Source organism: Rhodotorula paludigena (assembly GCF_050403205.1).
Source record: "Rhodotorula paludigena JCM10292 DNA, Rt_paludigena_JCM10292v1_ctg5, whole genome shotgun sequence".
NCBI lineage: Eukaryota > Fungi > Basidiomycota > Microbotryomycetes > Sporidiobolales > Sporidiobolaceae > Rhodotorula > Rhodotorula paludigena.
This window is the reverse complement of record NW_027481453.1, coordinates 406,692-429,001: the sequence shown is the minus strand read 5'-3', so window position 1 is coordinate 429,001 and position 22,310 is coordinate 406,692. Positions and strand designations below refer to the sequence as shown.

At 65.1% G+C, this 22,310-nt stretch overlaps 8 protein-coding genes across 8 annotated transcripts; 5 read left to right on the top strand and 3 right to left on the bottom strand.

The window, feature by feature from the left end:
- Positions 1-832: 832 nt before the first annotated feature.
- JCM10292_007543 (uncharacterized protein) lies at positions 833-5,113 on the top strand (the record flags this gene model as incomplete). Its single annotated transcript, XM_076646632.1, has 5 exons — positions 833-1,138; positions 1,234-2,136; positions 2,193-4,112; positions 4,171-4,715; positions 4,780-5,113. 5 exons carry the CDS (start codon positions 833-835, stop codon positions 5,111-5,113), a joined length of 4,008 nt encoding a protein of 1,335 aa, XP_076507874.1.
- Positions 5,114-5,374: 261 nt separating this feature from the next.
- On the bottom strand, positions 5,375-8,617 carry JCM10292_007542 (uncharacterized protein; the record flags this gene model as incomplete). The annotated part of the gene is made up of 7 exons (XM_076646631.1): positions 5,375-6,195; positions 6,254-6,596; positions 6,697-7,657; positions 7,712-7,816; positions 7,869-7,976; positions 8,032-8,139; positions 8,211-8,617. The coding sequence occupies 7 exons, from the start codon at positions 8,615-8,617 to the stop codon at positions 5,375-5,377; spliced, it is 2,853 nt and encodes a 950-aa protein (XP_076507873.1).
- Positions 8,618-9,242: 625 nt separating this feature from the next.
- On the top strand, positions 9,243-10,046 carry ECM15 (Ecm15p; the record flags this gene model as incomplete). The annotated part of the gene is made up of 5 exons (XM_076646630.1): positions 9,243-9,324; positions 9,495-9,577; positions 9,640-9,655; positions 9,729-9,804; positions 9,863-10,046. 5 exons carry the CDS (start codon positions 9,243-9,245, stop codon positions 10,044-10,046), a joined length of 441 nt encoding a protein of 146 aa, XP_076507872.1.
- Positions 10,047-10,644: 598 nt separating this feature from the next.
- Positions 10,645-11,471, bottom strand: RSM24 (mitochondrial 37S ribosomal protein mS35 RSM24; the record flags this gene model as incomplete). Its single annotated transcript, XM_076646629.1, has 3 exons — positions 10,645-10,785; positions 10,858-11,189; positions 11,243-11,471. 3 exons carry the CDS (start codon positions 11,469-11,471, stop codon positions 10,645-10,647), a joined length of 702 nt encoding a protein of 233 aa, XP_076507871.1.
- Positions 11,472-11,809: 338 nt separating this feature from the next.
- On the top strand, positions 11,810-13,426 carry JCM10292_007539 (uncharacterized protein; the record flags this gene model as incomplete). The annotated part of the gene is made up of 7 exons (XM_076646628.1): positions 11,810-12,133; positions 12,207-12,378; positions 12,470-12,567; positions 12,625-12,646; positions 12,709-12,820; positions 12,878-13,054; positions 13,117-13,426. The coding sequence occupies 7 exons, from the start codon at positions 11,810-11,812 to the stop codon at positions 13,424-13,426; spliced, it is 1,215 nt and encodes a 404-aa protein (XP_076507870.1).
- Positions 13,427-13,653: 227 nt separating this feature from the next.
- Positions 13,654-15,444, bottom strand: JCM10292_007538 (aromatic ring-hydroxylating oxygenase subunit alpha; the record flags this gene model as incomplete). Its single annotated transcript, XM_076646627.1, has 8 exons — positions 13,654-13,865; positions 13,958-14,356; positions 14,425-14,444; positions 14,551-14,823; positions 14,880-14,947; positions 15,017-15,076; positions 15,140-15,223; positions 15,286-15,444. 8 exons carry the CDS (start codon positions 15,442-15,444, stop codon positions 13,654-13,656), a joined length of 1,275 nt encoding a protein of 424 aa, XP_076507869.1.
- A 771-nt stretch (positions 15,445-16,215) lies between these two features.
- JCM10292_007537 (uncharacterized protein) lies at positions 16,216-18,446 on the top strand (the record flags this gene model as incomplete). The annotated part of the gene is made up of 12 exons (XM_076646626.1): positions 16,216-16,368; positions 16,426-16,454; positions 16,520-16,641; positions 16,704-16,714; positions 16,779-17,033; positions 17,087-17,200; positions 17,254-17,469; positions 17,534-17,603; positions 17,661-17,873; positions 17,936-17,999; positions 18,080-18,376; positions 18,437-18,446. The coding sequence occupies 12 exons, from the start codon at positions 16,216-16,218 to the stop codon at positions 18,444-18,446; spliced, it is 1,554 nt and encodes a 517-aa protein (XP_076507868.1).
- Positions 18,447-19,195: 749 nt separating this feature from the next.
- Positions 19,196-21,408, top strand: JCM10292_007536 (casein kinase I homolog; the record flags this gene model as incomplete). Its single annotated transcript, XM_076646625.1, has 8 exons — positions 19,196-19,307; positions 19,376-19,416; positions 19,567-19,636; positions 19,706-19,854; positions 20,005-20,239; positions 20,323-20,493; positions 20,578-20,747; positions 20,815-21,408. The coding sequence occupies 8 exons, from the start codon at positions 19,196-19,198 to the stop codon at positions 21,406-21,408; spliced, it is 1,542 nt and encodes a 513-aa protein (XP_076507867.1).
- Positions 21,409-22,310: the final 902 nt, after the last annotated feature.

Below are 22,310 nucleotides of genomic sequence, written 5' to 3'. Positions count from 1 at the left end.
GCGCGAGGCGTGCAACTGCGTCGCTAAGGACTCGGAGGGGTGCGTCGGCGGTTCCTCCTGGCACTCCTGCATTTTTGGCTTCCGTTCGGGGGAGCGCAGGCGCAGCGGCGCGTCTCAAGCCTGCTGGGCTGCGAGCGCGTCGCTCCTTGATGGTTCGTTCGGGCGTAACTGACCTGATTGCACCCCTCTACGTCTCGATCCGTCTCGTCGATTTTGACTGGTTTGCTCGATGTGCACGCTCTGCTCGGCGACCCACGCCCACCTGACAGCACCGAGACGTGCGCGTGCTCGTCGAAGGAGGACTGCAAGTGCGGCTCGTCGTGCACGTGCAAGAGCTGTGGCCACAACTCGGGCAAGCTCTGAGCGGCTTCCCGGATTCCGGCACCTCGCCTCGCCTCACCTCGCCTGTCTTGACTCTGCGCCGGAGTGAATTCGCGTGACTGCCCAGTAGTGTACTTCCTTAGCGAATGAAACTGTCGTCTTTGCTCTGTGTTGTGGCCCCCTGTGCGCGCGAGGGTGCTCGATCGGAGAGAGGGCGCGTTGCTCGGCGCGTCCGTCTCGTCGCCTGTCGTCCGCCGCGCACTCGCACAGCCGCGTGCAGAGTCTGCCCAGCGCGTGCAGCTGCACCAGCTCGAGCCCGTCCTACCCGCGCAGGCCGCACGCACGCTCCTTTGCCCCTCCGCTCTCTCGCGCTCTCGGCTCCTCCGCGCGCAACGCGTCGAGCACACGTCGAGCAACTCGCCCTCGGCCCGCCCACCAGAGACGCGCAGCCCGTGCGAGGGGACGTACACTCGCTTGCGTCTAAGCACGCCGCCCACCACCCGCGCCCGCCATGGCCGTGCGCGTGTCGAGCCTCGTGCGCCTCGGCGCCTTCGCGCTCGCCGCCCTCTTCGTCCTCCACTTCCTCGCGTCCTTTTCCAGCCCCGAACCCGCCCCCGGGCCCTACTACGACTCTGCGCAGCTCGACGCACTCGAGGCAGGGCCCGGGTGGGGCGAGCGCCTCGGACTCGACCACTATGCTTCGTGGGAAGAGGGCGTGCGAGGGCGCGTCGGCGCAGGGCTCGGCAGGCTCAGGGAGGGCGTAGGCATGATCACCGGGTACGGCGCAAAGGGCGACAAGCTCGGCAGCTTGTACGAGGTGCGTCGGCCGCGCTCCCGCTCGTCTCCCGCGTCCCGCTCTTCCCCCATCCGGTGACCTTTGCACTTACCGCCTTCTTCTGCGCCCTTCTACAGCTCGTCATGGCGTCCAATCCGTCACCAGGCCCGGCATACTATGACACGCGGACATCGTACGACAAGCTCAAGCTCACCTCGACTCGGGTCCTTGGGCACGGCGCCGGATCGTCCTCGTCGACCCCGGCAGAAGACGAGTCGTCAGACGCAATCACGTCGCGCCAACGACGACACATCCTCGTCACAGGCGGCTTCGGCTCTCTCGGCAAGGCCGTCGTGCGCGATCTGCTCCTCAACGGCGCGAGCGCCGCAGCGGCGCGCTTCGACGAGTACGGCCTCGCAAGCGGTAACGGTGGCGGCGCGAGCGACGAGCCGCAGACGTGGGAGCAGGACGTGCTCGTTACGGTCCTCGACACGACAGACCGCACTTCGGAGCTCAACTTTCTGCTCCAGTCGGCGCCGTTTGACAAGCCCGGCGCGAGCAAGATCAAGGGCACCGACCCGCGCACGCAGGCCTTCTCGGCGTCCGAGCGCTCGGTCGACTCGTTCGACAAGCAGGGCAAGCTGCGCATCGTCGTCGGCGACGTGCGCGACGGCGACCTCGTGCGCACGCTGCTCGACCCGACGGGCTCGACCGTGACGCACGTTGCGGGCAACCAGCAGGCCGCGGCGCTCCTCCACGGCGAGGCGGCGCCCGGTAAGCAGAAGCAGAAAGGCCACGCGACGACGACGACCGTCATCCCGCCCGTGACGGGCATCGTGCACCTCGCCGCGTACAGCCCCGCCGCGTGCCGCCTCAACCCGAGCGACTGCCGCAACGTCGAGGAGGCCGGCATGAAGGCCATCCTTGCGGCGATCGAGCGCAAGGGGGAGGATAAGGCGCCGACGAAGCAGGGCGCGCGCGCGACCGTCGCTGATCGCCCTTGGGTTGTCGTGCCGCGGCGAGCGGACCGCTGGGACGAGGTGCGCTGCCTTTGCCCTGACTCGCAAACCACGTTACTGACTGCGCTCGACAACAGGCTGCGATCGCGCACAACGGAAACGCTTCGACGCTGTCTGTCCGCGCGCCCGAAGTCGCCCTCAAAGCCTTCACGACCAAGCACCCGCTCCACTCGCTCCTCCTCCAGCTTCCCTCTGCCTTCTCCATCATCGGCGATCCCTTCTCGCCCCGCTTTGACCCGGTCCCGCATGTCGTCCAATCGGCACTCGGCAACCTCCCCATAACCGTCTACACCTCGACGACGCAGTCTGAGCCGTTCCTCTCGATCGATGACGCATCTCGCGCCGTCATCCAGAGCGCACGCATGCTCGATCTCGCCTCGACCAAGGACTACCTCCGCCTCCTCGGCTTCGTCAGCGAGGTCGAGGTGGTCGGGCCGCCACAAATGGGAACGGGTTCGCGCATCTCGCCGCTCGAGGACCTCGCGCGGACCGCGATCGGCCTCATCCAGTCGAGCTCGCCCTTCGCGGTCGTCGAGCAGTCGCGCGAGCCCGTCGCGTCGGCCTCGGACGGGCGGTTCCACGTGAGCGAGACGACGCACCGCAAGACGGCCAACAAGGTGCTCGGGTTCTCGCCGAGCATCTCGGTGCAGACGGCGCTGCGCGCCTACATCTCGTCCACCCTGCGACTGCAGATGACGCACCTCTCGGCCAAGATCAATGTCGCGTGCTCGTCGCCGCCGTCGCAGGCTGTCCTCGAGGAGGGCCTCCTCGCCATGAGCGGGTGCAACGTCCAGATCCTCACTCTCATCGAGGGCGCGTACCACACGCTCGGGTGCTCGCAGGGCATCGAGGGCAAGCACGACGAGCCCCTCGCCATCGTGCCCGCCGTCCCGTACAAGGAGGGCGTGCGCGGCGTCGAGATCTTTGCCGAGCGCGGCCTCGAGGGCAAAGTCGACATTCAGATGCGTTGCCCCGTCGTCGGCGACGACGGCAAGCTCGTCGCGGGCGAGAGCGAAATCGTCATGTGGGCCGACACGGTCGACGGCGGCGAGTTTGCCGAGATCTCGCGCGACGGCGCGCACATGATCGCCGAGTGGTACACGGTCGACTTTGTCCAGCGCGACGCGCGCAGCTTCTCGCTCACGCTCCCGCCGACCGAGGGCGTGCCCGAGGGCGAGGAGCCCAAGCGCCGCCTCACGTTCCGCGACCAAAACTCGCAGCGCAAGTCGCTCCTGTTTCAGCCGACGAGCGAGGACGCCCACGCCCTCCTGTGGAAGTTCAACCCGATCTGCTGCCCCGCGACGGACCGTCGGCGCGACGTGTGGGACTTTTTCAAGGAGGACCCGCTCCTCACTTCGCAGGTCACCTTCCCCTCCGAAGACGGCCGCACGACCCTGTCCGAGTCGACGCTCTCGGTGAAGCGCTGCCAGGACCTCCGCCACGAGCACGACCGCATTCTCAAGCTCCAGCAGCGCTTCAAGACCTCGTCGTCGTCGTCTGCCGCGCTGTGCGAGCCCAAGTACGCCGACGCCATGGGCTGGACCGCCAAGGACCAGTCGACGTGCTCGATCGACTGCACCGCGCCCATCCCCTGCATCGCGACTGACGACTGCAAGTGCACGCGCGACCGCTGCGGCGACTCGCGCGCAGGCGGGCCCTTCCCCGCCGTCGCCTACACCGACAAGTCGTCGTTCCCTGCGCCCGCTGCGCCCGCCATCGCCGAGCAGTCGCTCGCCAACCGCGTGGCCGCCATCCCCTGGGACGCGTTGATCCTCCCCGGCGCGCGCGACGCGTTCAACCTCGGCGTCGACAAGCTTCCGAAGGGGCATGTTGTCTCGCTGCCCGACTCGATCGACAACCACCTCAAATCGGCCGCGTGCTACGACCTCGACAAGTCGCCGTTGCCGTTCATGGGCGACCACTACCTCATCGAGGCACTGCGGAATCGCACCGTCTCGCTCGAGGAAGCCGAATTCGTGCTCGTCCCGTACTTCCAGGTGCGCCCGCAGTCCGCGCGCGAGAAAGTCCCCTTTTCTGACACCGTCCCGTTCGCAGGGCTGCTACTACAACTACCTGCAAGAGAACACGTTCAAGAAGCTCGCCGACACGGTGGGGTACGCCGAGACGCGCATCGCTTCGGCGCCGCAGATCACCGGCGACCGCATCGTCGTCCCTTTCACGCACGACTTTGGTTCGTGCACGGGTTGGTGGCCACGCCTCGAGGACGTGCTCGGCCACTCGCCGCCCTCGCCGATGGACCAGGCCGTCGCGTGGCAGGTCAACGGCGACTACAACACGCGCTGCGTCAAGGCCGACCGCGACGTCGTCGTGCCCGCCGTCACCAAGCACACCAAGGCGCTCTTCGACACGTTCAAGACGCCCGCCGACGTCGCGCCCGTCGACAAGCGCAAGCACCTCGCCTTCTTCGCCGGCGGCGTGCGCGGGTTCGGCGCCATCGCACGCACCAAGATTGGGTGCGGGCGGACTGGTCAGGACGCCGAGAGCGCCATCCTGTACCAGCAGTTCTCGCCCGGGCAACGGTACCTCGGCACGCTCAATGCGAGCAAGTTCTGCTTGCTTCCCCGGGGCATCCCCGCCTGGTGCGTCAACCTCCAGTTCACGCTGATCTTTCCGCTGGAGCTGACTCGGATCCGACCCCCGCAGGACGACGAGGACTTTCGAGGCGATCTACGCCGGGTGCATTCCCGCCTTCATCGTCGACCGCAACCTGTTCCCGTTCCAGGACATCCTCGACTACTCTCGCTTCTCGGTCACGATTCCCGAAGCCGACGCGCACCGCGTCGAGGAGGTCCTGTCGGCGTACACGCCCGCGCAGCTGGCCGAGCTCCAGGCCAACCTCGTCAAGGTGCGCGAGGCGTTCCTGTTCAAGGACGGCGAGGAGTGGGACCGCAAGGGCCCGCTCTTCTTCTCGCTCGTGAGCATGGCGATGCGCTTGCCGCTCGAGTATCCCGCCGTGGGCAGTTGTACGGCGGCCTGAGCGAGGGACGAGACACAGAGGAAGTCGTTGTTTTGCTGTCGTTAGAGGGAGACTTGCTTCGTATTCGCATCCTTCGCATCTCTGTACAGTGGCTGCAACATCATACCAGCATTCCGCTTGACCGCCCGAGCACGAGCACCGTCGGAGTGCAAGAGAAGCGGCGCCGTGGAGGAGAAGGCGCTTTCGCTGTCGAGCCGCGCTCGTGCCCTCTCGACTCGCAACCTGCACATGCGGGATGCGTATGCTATGCCTCGCAAGTGTCTACATGCCGCCCCACCCGAGGTCGCCGCCTCCCGCGCCAGAGAACGGCGGCGCGCCATGCGGGTACCCTCCGAAGCCCGGCAAGCCCCAGCTGCTCCCTGCGCCGAGGTAGTATCCCGCGCCCCAGTCGTCGAGCCCTCCGAGCCCCAGCCCGCCCAGCCCGCCTAGCGAGCCCGTCGTGACGCTCGCGAGGTCGAACGAGAAGTCGCCGGGGAGGAGCTCGGGCGCGAGCGTCGCAAACGACGTCGCGTCGAGCGGGTGCGCGGGGAAGCCGTGCGCGTGCTGCGGGAGGTGTGCGTGCGCGTGAGGGTGCGCGTGGTGCTGCAGGTGCGAGGGGAAGAGCGGCGGGTAGCCCGCGGGCGAGTCGAGCGCGTGCGACGGAAGAGGCGAGTTGACGAGCTCGCTCAGCGTCTGCGAGATGGTGCGCAGGTGCGTCTCGCCAGAGACGGAGGGGCCCGCCGCAAGCGTCGCGCTCGGCCCGACGGACGACGACACGCTGAGGGTCGAATCTTCGTGCGCCAGCGTATGCGGACGACTGGGCGTCACTGCCTCCGCCTCGTCGGGACTGGTGGCGGCGGACCCGTTCGCCGCAGCCTTTTGCTTTTTCACCGCGTGCGACGCCGAGCCGTTCTTTGCGCTCTTGCTCGGCCGCGACTCGCGCGTCGGCGTGCCCTCCTCCGCCTCGTCCTTGGCGCTGCGCAACAGCTGGAGGACGCGCGCGCGGACCTTGAACGGGTCGGCGTCGAGGACGCCGCGCGCGAGGTTGAAGTAGAGGAGCTGGAGACCGGCGAGCGACTCGTACCAGCGCGCCGCGATCGGGTCTGCGGAGCGACACATCAGCATCTGTGCCGGACTGAGAGAGGGGAGCGAGAGACGTACAGATCTGGCGCAGGCCGTTCAGGATCTCGGCGTCCTGGTTGAGGTAGTGCGCCGCGTCGATCTCGACCGAGCTCGACTGGGGCCAGTAGCGGATGTGGCAGTGCACCGTGCCTGCCGCGACGGCGGCAAAGCCGCAAAAGGGGTGCACCATGACGATGCCGTGCGACGCGAGGTGGGTGCAGACGTCCGAGATGATGTTGGCCGAGCGCGCGGCGACGTCGAATGACTCTTGCCACCACCCCGAGGGCGCGTCCGCGTCGCCGTAGAGCGGCTCGCCGTCGATGGGACCGTTGGCGGCCTTGAAGTCGAGAGGAGGGAGGAAGGGGAGGTAGTCACGGTGGAGCTGCAGTAGGCATGGACGTGAGTCACCCCTGCACAAGCACATAGACAGCATGCAAACAGCAGAGTGTGAGGACAGGGCCTTTGGCGACGGAATGACGCACCACGTGCCTCGCCATGGCGTTGGTAAGGTGCAGCAGCGCAAAGAGCTTGGCGTCCTCGGGCACCATGCAGTGCGCAATGAGCGTCTGCGTCGAGTACTTGAGGACGTCTGGCAGCCTCTCCTCAAACTCTGTGAGCTCGCGCGCGAGCTGCGCAAACGTCGACTCTGCGAGCCACGGCGGGCGGCGGTCGACGTTGCGCCCGCCCGACCCGATGTACGACGCGACCTTGCTCCAGATCTCGGCGATGCGCAGCTGGAACCCGTACAGGTCGGCTTCGGCCTCGCCCTCGCCCCCGGCGACGCTGCTCGCGCCCGTCGCCGTCGGCGTCGACGTCCCGTTCGTCGTCGCGCCGTCTCCCCCGCCGCCGCCGCCGCCGCCGCCTCGCTGCACGCCGCCGACCTTGGTCGAGACGCTCCACGCGGGCGGGTCGGGGTCGAAGCGCGCGCCGACGCTCTTGCGGCCGGCGACAAAGTCCGAGTCGGGCCCGGGCATGCGGAGCGACGCGATGCGCGGGACCTTGAGGCCGCAGGGGCGCTCGTTGCCGTCGCTGATGGTGCGATCGAGCGAGAAGAGGGCCCAGAAGGTGCGGCGGCGGATCTCGGCGAGGACGGGCTCGGCGGCAGACGCGTGCGCGCGCCCGCGGATCGAGGTCGGGTTGTGCGCCGTCTCGTACACGGGCACCTCGTCGTCGAACCCGAGGCGGAGCACCTGCGCCATGCGGATCGAGGTGCCGATTTTGAGCCAGCCAGAATTGTCGCGCCCGGCGGTGAGCTCGTAGAAGCCCAGCACGAGGTGGCACTGGCAGCGCATGAGCGAGATGGGCATGTCGGCTGATGCTGGAGGAGCAGGCTGCCCGGGCGGTGTATCGGGCGTCGAGAGGAGGAGGGCGGCGAGGTTGGCGTAGTGTTCGGCGGCGGAAGGCGCCGAGCCGTCGTACGCGTCTCGCAGAGCTGGCGAGAACCTGTCGCCGGGCGGGTCAGCCGAGGCGTTGACTCAGGGGAGCTGTCGAACGCACCTGGAAGCGAGAGCGAGTATGCAGTAGATGACTTCTCTCGGCGCTCGACCTTCCTCAATGTCCTCCTTGAGACTTGGCCGGTGAAAGAAGGGGAACGTGTCGTAGCTGCGGATCGCCTGTCAGTATCCAAGCCTCTCCGAGAGCTGAAGGAACGCACTAGTGCTTGAAGAAGAGATCGAGCGCTTCGAGAATGAGCTCGAGAGGCGGGAGTTCCGCATCGAGCGCAGTCCCGTTCGCAGCGACGATGCCAGACGGACCGGCGTAGCTGTGTTCGAGCGACGTGAGCTACGACGCCCCAAGGCAAGATGGTTTGTACGCACAGCGAGCCGCCGTTCTCGGCCGGGTGCCCCTCGTAGACACACTCGAGCTTCCGCGCCGCGCAGAACTGGCACACGGGCCACTCTGCGGAACAGCGGACTTTGCGTTTCCTGCGAGCGACGCACGCGTCAGAATACGGCCCATCGAGTAAGGGCCTAGCAGGGAATGAGGCCAGACGCACCTGCACGTCTTGCACGCGATGCTCGCCCTCGCGCCGACCTTGACCTTCTTCTTGCTGTCCTTCTTTGCCGCCGCCGCCGCTGCCGCGCCTCCGAGCACGGCGGCGGCGGCGCTGAGCTCGCCCTCGCCGTCGAGGACGTCAAAGTCGTCTGCGCTGTCGAGCGAGCTGGCCTTGCGCTTGCCCTTGAGGTCGGGGCGCATGGCGGTGGGCGCGGCGGGGGCGAGCGAGTATTGGGCGAGCGAGGCGTGCGGAGGGGGCCCGCTGGTGAGGACTGCGGGAGGCGGAAGGGCCGAGTGGGCGAGGGGAGGGACCGGAGGCGCCGCGGGCGTGCCGGCGGACGAGGACGAGGTCGAGGCGGGGTTGGTTCGGGGCGTGTAGGCAGGTGCAGACGGGTGCGACGCTTGCATCTACGCGAGCGGGAGCGCAGTGCCTGGGCGGCGAGGAGGCGCCGCTTGGGGGAGGGTCAGGCCGGGGCGGGGAGAGGAAGGCGGGGACGAGGAAAGCGGGCAGCGAGCTGCGCGGTCGCAACGGTGTGCGCGAGCAGCGTGTGCACACTCGCAGCGTCGTCGAGTGGTCGGCGTGCTCGCTCGAATGTCGAGTCGCGCAGACAACGAGCGGCTGCTTCGCTGTGGAGAGGCAGAGGGGGAGGGCGGCGGTGCAGCTCGCTCGAGCGTGCGCGGGCTGTCCTGGTGAGATGCAGCGAGTGCAGGTGTGGTGTGCCTGCAACTCTGCAGCTGCACGTGCGGCGAGAGCGGGGGTCGCGCCGTGATCAGCTGAGCGCGACTTGTCCCTGCGGCGAGCCGAAACTTGCCAACCTCCGCAACCCGCACAGAGCTCCCTTGCAGCCTGCACCACCTCGAGCACAGTCAGAACCATGCACGCCGTACGGACACACCAGCTCCCTCTCTATCTGTCGCTCAAACTGACCCTCCCTCCTTCGCTCACCCCACCCGACCCGCACTACCCGGTCAATTACGGCCCACTACACCCTCCTGTGCGCCCGAGCAGGTCGCCGACCTCTGCCTCGTGCCCATGGGCGTAGAGACCTCGGTCTCCAAGTACGTCGCGCGGTGCCAGGAGGTCCTCGAGCACAGCGGCCTCACCTACCATGCGCGTCTTCTTCCACCCCGCCCCTGCCCCGAGAGCCACGCTGACCGCCCAGCATTGCTCACCGCGCGTGCAGATGCACGGCTGTGCGTTCCTCTTCCGCTCCCCGCCCCGTGCCGCACTAGCTCCGCTCCCCCACTCATCGGGACCCTTGCGCCCTCTCTCTCGCTCCTGCAGACGGCACCGGCATCGAGGGCGAGTTCTCCGACGTTGCAAAGGCCATCGAGGCCTGCCACGAGGCCGTGCACGCCATGGGCTGCGTGCGTCCACCCTCCTCTGCCGACTCGCCCGCGACGAGCTGACCTTCCCAAACTTGGAACAGCCGCGCATCGCCAGCGGTGCGGCCGCCTCTCCCATCGCAAGCGACTGACGTATGCTCCAGAGCTGACGCACCACTCTGCACGCTCGCAGACATCCGCATCGGCACCCGGACCGACAAGAAGGGCTCGCTCGAGGCAAAGGTGTCGAGCGTGCAGGCGCTCCTGAGGTACCCTCGCTTTCCCCTCAACCATCCAAGCGCTACTGACACTCTCAACCCCTCACAGCAAATCCTCCGGCGCGTCGACCTCGGACCAGCCATCTCGCACGGCGCCGCCATCGAGCATCTCGCTCCCGACGCCCGTGCCGGACCGGCCCGACCCGGCCAAGGAGCTCGCGCGCCGCGTCAGCGAGACGCAGCAGTTCCTCATGTCGCCCAACTACGACCCTCCGGCTGGCCGCGACGCGTGAAACAGAGGCGGGCCCCTTCTCCCCCCTCTTGCCTGTTTGGATCCCCTCGCAGCCTACAGCGCATCTGCATGTGCATTGCCGTACACATAGAGTACATAGCCTCCCCTTTCTCAAAAACATCGTTCAGACAAGTGTACCTCGCAGCAGCGCAACAACGCCCACATTTCTCGGCTGCAGACGATCAGCGCGTTGGTCTCCTAGCTCTTCTTGATGCGGACCTGCTGGCTCGTGCCCTCGATCCGCAACTCTCTTGGTCATCAGGCTGTCTGGACGTGCGAACCGTTTGCGCGCGCTCTCCATTCAACCGTCGGCAGCGTCTCGTGCTTCCTTCCATCCCTGCATTCCGACCTTGCGACAGGCGGGTTGGCGTATACGGAACGGACAGTGTTGTGGCGCAAACTGCGACGGCACTCAACGATCGTAGCGGAACGAGCCATGCTGTGCACAGAGCAGGAAGCCTTTCGCGCCCTCTCGATTCGGACGAACAGCACATGGTCTATGCTGAAGTGCACGCCCCCGAGAGTCCCTATGCTGAAGTGCACACCCCCGAGAGTCCCTAATCTACACACACAGGCCTCCTCGCCGTGAGTCCCTCTCGTCATGCCTTCGAGGCGGCGGGGAGCCACTCTTGCGGGAAGTCGCGCAGCGAGATGTTGCGCTTGAGCTTGCGGCTCTTTGCGAGGCGCGCGCGCGCCGGGCGCGGGTCGAGCGGGATGTCTGCGAACGTATCCTTCGCGTCCTGCTCCCCGCCGTCGCATTTCGAGCTGTCAGCGAGCGGTACGAACAAAGGGGGAGGAGGGAGTGCGCGCACCCGTGCGGCGGCAAGGAGCTTGTCGAGCGTGTCGGAGCACCACTTTTCGTTCATGCGCTCGCTCGGGAACAGCTCGCACGCAATCTTGAGCGTCCCCTCGTCCTTCTTCCCTTGTTGCCGCGTCCCTGCTCCGGGGAGGGGCGGGGTCCACCGCGCGCCGGCGAGGAGCTTGAGCTTGTGCGTCTGCTGCGGGGTGCGGAGCGGGAGCGCCGAGACGGGGACGGAGAGGGTGACTTTGCGCGAGGCCGGGTGCGGCTCGCCCTGGTAGTGCTGGTGCCGGACCTGGACGACGGCCGAGGGAGAGGGGGGGACGAAAGGCTGGCGGAAGGCGACTGCGGGGTGGCGGGGTCAGTGGTCATGACTCGGAGAGGGCTCTCGGACGCACCGAGGTCCTTGAACTGGAGCTGCTCGAGGCGGAGGTAGTGGAGGATCTGGCGCTGCTTGTCGAGCTTGAGGAGGGTCGGGCGGGTGAGGGGAAAGTCGAACTGGGGTGCGCCAGGCCCGACGGCGTTGGCAATGTCGAGCGGATTGCGCCTGCTGGCAAAGGCGCCTGGTGGGCGGCGGGCGAGGGCGCGGGACGACGCGGCGAGGAAAGAGGGCGGCGAGGGGTGCATGGCGGTTTCGTGGTGCAGGGCGAGTCTGTGTGGATCGGTGGTGCTAGCTGGAGCTTGTCTTCAGCAGCACTGTGCAGTCCTCGCTGGCAGTCGCGCTCAAGTGGGGTCGAGGCGAGGCGCTGCTCGTCGCCTTCGCAGCGATCTGGGCGGTGCTGCCGGTCCTCTCCTCGCCTTCCCGCGAGTGCGCGCCAGAGTCGAGTGTGCTGTACTCGAGAGACTGCACCTGCCCCGCAAACCGCGCACCCGCTCGCTCCAGCCGCGACTCGCTTGTCCCCCCCTCGTCTCTCGTCTCGACGCGTCTCTCTCGATCGGGACCGCGCTCCCGTCTACACGCGGCCATGCAGTACGGCCACCGCTACGAGGGCCACGACCAGCAGCCCGGCCACGGCTACTACCCGCCCGACAACCTCTACTCGCGCGACCCGTACGCGCCCCAGCCCTCGCCCGGAGCACCCGACCCCTCGTCCAGCAGCTACTTCGCCCCGCACCACCAGTACTCGAGCTCCGACTTTGTCTCGCCCGGCAGAGACGGCGACGGCATCCCCGGCGGCAGGCAGACCTACCCGCCCCAGGCCAGCGACGCAGACCTCGACAAGTATGCCGGCGCGTTTGGCGCGGCAGAGAAGCAGGTCCCCGTCTCGCGAGGGAGCATCGCCGCACAGGTGGGCTCTCGTGCTCCTGTCCGAGTGATTGCAGAGCTCGGCGCGACTGACACCGCGTGTTGCTCGCCCGCAGCTTGCTGCCGAAGGCTCGATCCCGAAGAAGGAGGGCCTGCGCATGTTCCGCAAAGACGAGCACGCCGGCGCCCTGACGCGCGGTGGCCGCGCACGGTGCTGCGGCCGCGTCTTCTGCTGCACCCTCATCCTCGTCATCCTCATCCTCGTCGGCATCGTCGCCGCCTTCTTCCGTGCGTCGCGTTTAACCTCGTCTTGCGAGCGCCGCCCTAGCTGTGCCTCGTCCAGCCGCGTGCTGACTTGTTTGTCGTTACGGTCGCGCAGTGTGGGTCAAGCCGCCAGACGTTGGCTTTGAGGGCATCGGCTCGGGCACCCAGGTCTCGCTCGTAGACTCGGGCTTCAATCTCAACGTCACGCTCAAGGTGCGTGCAGCGTCTCATCCACTGCCGCAGCTCCTGACTGACGGCTCTATACCGCAGATCAACGTCATCAACCCGAACTGTACGTCTGATCGCCTCGCCCGCAGCTCGGCGCAAGCTGATCCTCCCGCGTTCTCCCTGCAGTCTTCGGTGCCGACTTCGACAAGATCGAGGCGACAGGCTACTACCCGACCAAGCCGAATGACAAGATCGGCGGCGGCGAAATGAAGAACGTCGAGATCAAGAAGTACTCGAAGTGCGCTCCCTTCCCCTTGCGCGTCACCTTCGGAGACTGACCCGCTGATTGGGACAGCACGACGCTCCGATTCCCCTTCGCGATCAACTACACGACGTCTTACGACTCGGACCTGTCGGTGCTGACCGATATTGCGACGCGGTGTGGCTTCATCGGCTCGAGCAAGTCGCAGCTCACGGTCAACTACCGGGTTAAGACCAAGGTCAAAGTCATCGCCGTCACGATCAGCCCTTCGTGCGTATGCGCTCCTGTGCCTCCACAGGCTATGAAGACTCACGATGCCCGCGCCTTTGCAGCTTCTCGTCGAGCGCGTCGTTCGACTGCCCGCTGAGCGAGTCGGACATCACGGGCTTCCTCGGCGGCTCGCTCGACTCGCTCCTCAACGGCGGCCTCTCGGCCATCACCGGCGGGTCTCGCCTGCACCGCCGCGACGTCAACGCCGACGAAGACGAGGTACGACTGCGCGTCGCGCGCGCGACGCGGTTCGCGCTCGCAAAGCTGTTTGAGCGCGGCGCCGAGGAGGTCGTCGAGACGTTTGGCGCGGCCGGAAGGAGGTACAGGATCGGAACGGTGGTCCCGTCGCCGGCGGCGTTGCTGCGGGGCTGAGCGGCGACGAAACGTGGCGAATGGACGCTTTGTGACCTCCGACAGACCCTCTCTGTTCTCTCTATCTCTCGCTCTTCCTTGCTATCGTTGTTTCTGTGAAGACACGTAGTGTATGACTGAGTCTGTGTACAGCAATTGAGACTGGGCTGGACCCTTCCATGTCTAGGATACGACGACTTCGGGAGTCTGCACGGAACCAGAATCTACTCGACAGAGCTGCGCGCGCCTCACCACTCGTTCTCCTTGCCGCCGCTGCCGCACGCCCCAGCGCACCCTTCGACCTGCTGCACGAACGCGTTGCTCGACTTTTCCGACAGGCTCCCGTACGTGTGCTGCCCGCCGCGAATCTCGTGCCCGGCCGCCTGCTCCTTCTCGAAATGCTTGCGCAGCGTGTCGACGTGCGTGCGCTGGAAGTAGACTACGCCGGCTTCGCGCGTGGCTGCGAGAGAGATGGACGCGAGTGTCAGGGCGGCAAAGGAGGGGAAAGCAGAAGCGGGAGAGAAGGTCAAAAGGGCTACGACGACGACGCACGGTGCAGCGGCCCGCTGTTGTAGTTTCCGCGCTCGAGGCTCTTTTGCGTGTTGGCGCACAGCATCTTGTCCTCGGTCTCGACCTGGACAAAGAACTTGTGCGTCTCGTCAAAGACGTCGTCGGTGCAGTCCTTGTGGCGGTACACGTCGTAGTGCACGCTGCAGCTCCGCGGCCCGTTCGGCTGGATGCGCATGTTGTAAAAGTAGAGTGGCGTGATCGTGTGCGACGACGACGGGAGGACATAGTTGAACGCAAACTTCTCCGGGTCGGTGCCCGGCACGAGCGCTTCGGGCTTGGCCTTGACATAGTGCGCGATGTGACCTTCGCCGCCCTTGACGCTGTACGACTTGAGATCGGTCGTCTGCACGAACCCCGGGTGCGTGAAGGAACAGTGGTGGCCTGCGGAAGGAGAACACGGAGGATGAGCGAGTGTGCGGTACGGCTATGGTCTCAAACTGAAGACATACACTCGTTGTAGTTGTCCGAGCTGGTAGCATTTACAATGATGTCCGTCATGAGAGCAGTGCGAGCGAGAGAGACGTTGTCGGGGATCAGCGCTGGCGACCAAGCAGAAGCGCGAAAGCGTTACGCACAGGACCTTCCAGTTGTACGGCGCGTCCTCCATCGACCACGATAGTGCATAGTCAAAGTTCTCCCAGTCGATGCGCTTGAACCGGTCCTGGTTCTCAAAGTCGCCGAACTGCTGCTTCCACGAGATGGCGTCGGGCGATTTGTCGGCGTTGACGTAGACGAACCCGTTCTTGTCGACGTGCACGCGTAGGTCGAAAAGACCATGGTCCTTGTTCTCGAAGCCGGGTACGTCCTGGAAGCCTGGTGCCTTGGCGAGGTCTCCATTGGTTGAGTAGCTAGATCAATGGAGCACGTCAGTACGTTTCCACGGTTCCGGGTGTGAACGACGCACCTCCAGCCGTGGTAGCCGCACGCAATGATGTTGACTTTGCCCGTCCTCGTCGTCACGTCCGCCTCACCCTGTGCGCAGCATCGAGATGAGGTGAGTGCCAAGGCGAAAGAAAAGACGAGGTAGACACGGCGTCGCACCTCTTGCTTCGGCCGGAGCACCGGAAAGCCGCGGTGGCGGCAGGCATTGTGGAAGGCGCGCTGAATAGCAAGCCCAAAACGTCAGCCGTGAACAGACTAGCCGCGAATTGCGTGCGGACTCACAACATCACCGGCCTTTGAGCGGATTACGAAGAACTCCAAGCCGGCAAAGTTGACCAACTGGAACTTGCCTGTCTCGTTGAGGAACTGTAGGAGGCTCTCGGTGAGAAAAGGCAAGACGACGTCGAGGTGAAGAAACAACGACAAACCCGCTCATGGCAGATCATCAGCCACATCTTGCTGAAGACAGCGCGCTGCTCGAGACGGTAGATAGCGTCGGATGTGTAGAATGCGGCAGGCATCGCCGTGGCCTCAGGGCCCGAAGGCTTCGAAGCACGCCCGAGGAGGGACGACAGGTACGAGGCCATCAAGTCTTGTTTGAACGGCAAGAGAGCAGGGAGTTGAAATCTGTGCGGAGGAGCCTGGGCGTGCTGCAAGCGATTGAGCTGAGAGAACAAGCGAGATAGTCCGAGCAGGCAATCAAGGGAGCGAGCGAAGCGCGATTGCCGTGTGGAGGTGCGGAGGAGCCAACCGCGAAGCGCGCAGTTGGCGCTGGACAGGCGCCCGCCCGAGCGTCACGAGACTGTGTGTCTTATCAAGAGGCGGGAGGCGCAGGGCGGGGAACGGCTATGTGCGATCTCGTGGCCAGGCCTAAACTTGAACCTTCGCAGCGGCCGCGGTCACCGCCCTGCGCCTCGCGCGAGCTGGCGCTTGCTGTTGGTCGTGTCCGCTTCTTGCCAAGCGCTGGCTCGTTTGTCGATCCTACCATCGCTTGAGCGCCTCGCCGCCCGCCGCCCTTATCGTCGCTCGGACGTTCTTGCTGGACCACCCCCCTGCTCCGTTCTCGTACGCCGCTGGCGGAGGAGCGCGGATGTCGGCTATCGGCGGGAAGGGCGTGGTCTGGAGCGCAGCTATCTCACGGCGGTCGCGCTGCGAGCAGCCAAAACCTTCCGGGCGAAGCGCCTCCACCTCGGGCAATCGATGCGGGGTATCACCTATCCGTATCCGCGCCTGGTCTCAAGCTTCGGGTCCCGGTCAATCGCGCCCCGCTGGCGCTGGGCTGTCCGCAATCCTCTCCTCCGCTCCCAAAGCTGCTACTGGATCTTCCGTCTCGAGCACCTCCTCAGATCCGCATCACCATGGGTCAAGAATCCGAGCCATCATTCGAGAACAAGGCGGTCATTCCGGCGGATGTGCAGTCCGTCGCACCGTCCATCAACGATCGCGAGGAGGAGCGGCTTGCGCAACTCGGGTATAAGCAGGAGTTCGTCCGCGAGTTCGGCAACCTCAGTGTGCGTTCTGTGATCACCCGACCCGAGACTGTCACTGAAGATCTTCTGAGGATTCAGACTATCAGCTTTGCGTTCTCAATCATGGGGTGAGTCAAGCGAGATTGCTTGCTTGCGCAGATACTGATGAAGCCACGTATGCACGTATTCACAGCGTCGCTTCCTCCGTCGCGACGACAATTGACACGCCTCTACTCATCGGCGGACCCGCAAGCGTGACCTGGTGCTGGGCCATCGGCACAGTCATGTGCTCCTGCCTTGGTCTTGCCATTGCAGGTCAGTATGTTCGGCTTCTTTGCTAAAGGACACTCGTTGACTTTGCCCTATTCACCTCGCAGAGCTTATTTCGGTAGGTCACAGACCTGGGAGCTGCTTGACGCTTTCTCTGATATGCTCCATCCCGCAATCAACAGGCCTACCAAACCAACGGCGGTCTCTACTCGGCCTCGGCATACCTTGTCCCTCGGCGCTGGCGCCCTATCACCGGCTGGGTTGTCGGCTGGCTCAACCTGCTCGGCCAAATCGCTGGAGTGGCCTCCACTGAATGGGGTCTTAGTGGCATGATCCTTGCATGCGCCTCCATCTCGACCGACGGTCGCTATGTCGCTTCGGCTGGACACCAAATGGCAGTCTACACGTGTTTGCTTATCATTCATGGACTGATCAACGTGCGTTAGATCATCTTGTCGTACTTTGCGCGTGCGCTGACCCGGTAAAACAGTCAATCGGCACGAAGCTGATTGCAGGGTTCACGCGCATCTTCGTCTTCGTCAATCTCGGTACACTCTTCGCCATCGTGATCGCCCTCGGCGTTACGTGCGAGGACAAGCACCCTGTTAGTCAGGTCGAGTATGGAAACGAGGGCCGCGCTGACCCACATCCGCGTAGGCGTCGTACATTTTCACCAGCGTGCAGAACCAGAGCGGATGGCAGTCAGACGGCTTTGCACTCCTCCTCGGCTTGCTCTCGGTCCAGTGGACTATGACCGACTACGACGCGACGGCGCACATCAGCGAAGAGGTCGAGAAGGCATCGATCCGCGCCCCCGTCGCCGTTGTGATCGCGGTGTTCGGAACAGGAATCTGCGGATGGATCTACAACATCGTGCGCTGTTCATGCTTCGCCACTGTTGGGACATACTTCACTCACCCGCTTGACGCTACGACAGGTCTACGTCCTGTGCAGCGGGCCGCTCGACGAGCTTCCTGGGCTGTCCGGTTACAGCGCAGCGACCATCAGTGAGTCGTGATTCTGTCCGAATGCTGTTGCCCCGTCTCACCGTGTCATACACACAGTCGTGCGCAACGTCGGCAAGAAGGGCTTCTACGTCTTGTGGACCTTCGTGTGCATGACCGCGTTCTTCGTTGTCTCGACTGCGCTGCAGGCCAACTCGCGCACGTTCCACGCCTTCTCGCGCGACAACGGACTACCGGACCGCGGGCTTTTCCAACGCCTCGCCAAAAACAAGGTGCCCGTCCCTGCCGTTTGGCTCATTTGCCTCGTCTGCGGTCCGTCACCTTCTCAAACGGCTTCCGGTCGGGTGCAGGCCACTTATGCTCTGCGTGCACAGGCTGCCTCGGCTTGCTCTCCTTTGCGAGTGACGTCGCCGTCAACGCCGTCTTCTCGCTCTGCGCGTGCGCTGCTAATGTCCCGTTCTCGCTTGCTGCAGTCCCACCGAGCTAACCCCTCCGTAATGGCCTGCCTCTTTTCGCAGCATTGCGCTCGACACGTCGTACGCCATCCCGATTGCCTGCAAGTTGATCTTCCGCAACCACCCTGAGGTGTCGTACCGCGCCGGGCCCTTCCGCCTCGCCGGTCTCCTCGGCACCGTAATCCCGCTCATCGCCTGCGGCTGGGTCGCCTTCACGGTCGTGTGCCTCGCGTGCCCCGAGTCGCTGCCCGTGACGGCGGCAACGTTCAACTACAGCTGGGTCATCACGCTCGGCGTTGTCTTCTGCTCGCTCGTCTGGTACGCCGTCGACGCGCGCAAGCGCTACTTTGGCCCTCGCACGTGCGCGATTCCTCCTCTTTGCACCTGTGAAGAAAAGTACCGACTCACGCTCATGCGCAGACACATCTGAAGCTGCGGCTCGCAATGAGAAGGTTCAGCCGTCAATCAGCCGTCGATGTTGTGCTGGAAGAAGCGTCGAGTGTCTCTATATTGTCTGTCCTCCCCTGCTTGTGTGCCTTCCCATGCTTGTCTATCTGTCTGCTGGAATTGAAGATTCACTTAACGGACGAAGGAGACATGGAGGTCCTCTTCCGCTCACTGTGACACGTGGCGAGAAAAGTGTCTCGTTGTCTGCGTCTTTGCTGCTGCCGCTGCCTGGCATACGGGTGTACAGTCCGGCGCACTCGAATTTGAACGGCTGCGCGCTGTGGTCGCGGTCAAGGCGTAGAAGAGAACGCAAGCGCGGGCGAGGCCCCGGCCGGCGGCGCCGCTCGAGGCGAAGGGCGAGCGGAGCGAATTCCAGCGCGACGCCCGCAACTGCGCCTCGCTTCCGAGCACAGAGCCTTGACGAGCACGCGCAGCTCAGACTCAGCGCACAGCGCCAGCACTTGGATCCGCGCTTCTCCTGCGTGCGCACCTCGCATCCGCACTAGACTCTCGCACGTCCTCCTCGCTTGTTGCGCCGGCCCGATCCCGCCTTATCTCGCGCACGAGCAGCTGTGACTGCGCCCGTACGAGGCCTGCCTGTCCTTCCAGCGCCGACTCGCCCGCCCTCCCGCCGCCTCGAGCTCTTGCGCGCGCTCCGCACCGGCCCAGCACACCCGCACCTCCTCCCCACGGCCCCCTCTCTGCCCGTCGCCCGCCTCGAGCCAGCCCAGCATGAGCCAGGCACACACATCGTCTCACTCGAGTGCCAACTCGAACGTCATCGGCGTGCACTTCCGCGTCGGGCGCAAGATTGGCGAGGGCTCTTTCGGCGTCATCTTCGAAGGTCCGTCTGCGCTGTCCTCGCACGTGCGCGCGTAATCGAGTGCTGACGAGTGATGATGATGCGTGCAGGGACCAACCTGCTCAACTCGCAGACGGTCGCCATCAAGTTTGTGCGTTCTTCCTCACCGGATCCTGCGCTCGCACCCGGCGCGTACGCACTGGCCTGCTCTCCTTTCGCCGGAGCGCAGCGCGCAGTGCTGAGACGCTACCATGTGACTAGCGCTGACAGTCTGCCCCGGATTGGGCATTCTACCTTGCAGGAACCGCGCAAGAGCGATGCACCCCAGCTCCGCGACGAGTACCGGACGTACAAGATCCTCGCCGGCTCGCGTGCGTCTACTTCTCAAAGTCTCTCCGTCTTTCAGAGCCATGCTGACTCGATTGAGCTCGGGACTGCAGCTGGCGTGCCGCAGGTGTACTACTTCGGCCAGGAGGGCCTGCACAACGTCCTCGTGATTGACCTCCTCGGGCCGAGTCTCGAGGACCTGTTCGACATGTGCGGGCGAAAGTTCACCATCAAGACGGTGTGCATGACAGCCAAGCAGATGGTGCGTTCCCGCTTTCCGTCTGCTCTGCTGAAGCAGTTCGATGAAGCCAGAGCTGAACGCTTCGTCCTTCCTCCCTCTACGTCCACGCTCGCTTCCCCACACGATCTCCACTTCGCACGCCATCCTCGCGTGCACCGCTCCGCCTTGCAGCTCTCGCGGGTGCAAACGATTCACGAAAAGAACCTCATCTACCGCGACATCAAGCCCGACAACTTCCTGATCGGGCGACCGGGGACCAAGAACGCCAACATGGTGCACGTCGTCGACTTTGGCATGGCCAAGCAGTACCGCGACCCCAAGACCAAGCAGCACATCCCCTACCGCGAGCGCAAGAGCCTGAGCGGGACCGCGCGGTACATGTCGATCAACACGCACCTGGGACGAGGTGCGCGGCTGATTACCACTCGATGCATCGAATTTCTCTGTGCCGAGACCGACAGCTGACGGTCCTTGTAACGGCGCACACAGAGCAATCGCGGCGAGACGACCTCGAGGCGCTCGGGCACGTCTTCATGTACTTCCTGCGCGGCGGGCTGCCGTGGCAGGGTCTCAAGGCGGCGACGAACAAGCAGAAGTACGAGAAAATTGGCGAGAAGAAGCAGAGCACGCCGATTAAGGAGCTGTCAGAAGGGTTCCCTGGTGCGTGATGGAGTTGCCCTCGTCTCAGCTGCTCGCTGTCAGCAGTCCAGCGTCTGACTGTGGGATACTTGTCCTCGACCACAGACGAGTTTGCGATTTACCTCAATTACGTGCGCAAGCTCGGATTCGAGGAGACGCCCGACTACGACTTCCTGCGCGAGCTCTTCTCCAAGGTGCTTAAGAGCATGAATGAGCCCGAGGACGGCGTGTACGACTGGATGCTGCTCAACAACGGCAAGGGGTGGGAGGCAGGCGTGCGTTCCCGTCCATTTCGTCGCGCAGAGGTCCTGAACGGCGTACTGACAGCGTTTGCGTCTGCAGTCGAGCAACATGCTGTCTTCTTCAGCGGGCTACGACTCGCGCCACCACCGCCAGCGCGGCGACCGCGACCGCGACCGCGAGCGGGAACGTGCCGAGCGGCACGCGCAGCGCGCAGCGGCCGCCGCGGCAGCCGCCGCCGCAGCGCAGGGTGGGACGGGCGCGGCTGGCTCGGGCAGTGGAGCGCAGACGCCTACGCAGGCGGTGCGGGACGCTAAGGCCGGGCGGCAACCGAGCGGGAACGCGACGCCGCAGCCGGGCGCGAGCGCCATGGCCGTCAAGGGCGTCACGGCGCCGACGGCGGGCAACGGCGCAGCGGGCGCCAAGCGCGGGAGCTCGGGGCACCCGTATGCTAGCGCTGCGGGAGGCGCGGGCGGCTACGACCGCGACGCGGACTACGCCGCCGCGCAGCAGCAGCAGGCGGCGCAGACGCAAGGAGGCGCGAACGGGTACAGCCGGACGGGCGGTGGCGCGGGGCAGGGCGGCGTGCAGGGACTGAGCACGGGTGCGGCAGGCGACTACGGGCAGCACCACGACGACGATGCGCACCGCGGCGGCTTCAGCCTCGTCAAGTTCCTGACTTGCCGATGCGGCTAGGCGTGCGCTGCGTCACCTACGCAAAAAGACCCTCTCCGCCTGGCCTGCTCAGCCTCGACACGATACCCGCAGTGCCTCTATCCTTGTGATCGCCTTCCGCTTCCCTCACGCCTGGTGCAACCCCTTCTCTCCGACGGCTCGTTCCAACTTCTTTTGCGACTGTTCCAACTATCCACAACGTCATTCTTCACGCGCTCTCCTTCTTTCGGCCCACCTTGTCATGGTCTGTTCCCCCCGATACCCTCATCTTCCGTTCTCCCCCTCTTAGCTCCGCCCACCGTCGCTAGTCGTTTGCTCCCGATCCCTCTCTCTGCCTCTTGCTGCACTGCACGACTGGTCGTCCGACTTTGACGTTGCGTGGCTGTCCGCTGTGAGAGCTCGACCGTCGCGTCCAACATCCCCACTTCGGCTCCTGTTACCGCCCGCTCTCCACCATGCCTGACCGAGCACTCCACGTCGGCGCACGATGCCACAGTGATTTCGGCGGGCACTCCCACGACGAACCCGCCTCACGCTTGCCTCGCGGTCCCTCCGAGGCTAGAAGCCGCGAAGCTGATGAAGCCGCGCCAGCGGCGAAACGAGGTGGGTGCCTTCGTTCGGCCTGCAAGACATCTACAGTACTGATTGTCTTGCTCTGCAGCGCGTCTGGGCTTTTCTCGCAAGCGAGAGACGCAGGGCAGTGCTATCGACCCCAATCGTCCCTCGGTTCGTTGGCTGCCCTTTCGTCCGAACACAGTCGGACGGATGCTGATCTCGCTGCACAGCCTCGCCTCCCTCTCGAGATCCTCCACAAAATTTTGGACGAGGTCGAGGTGATCCAGGGCACCGTTGAAGGCGTGGACTTGGCGTGCTCGTACTTTCGGGACGTGCTGAACCGTCGGCGCTGGGCGGTTCTGCACCTC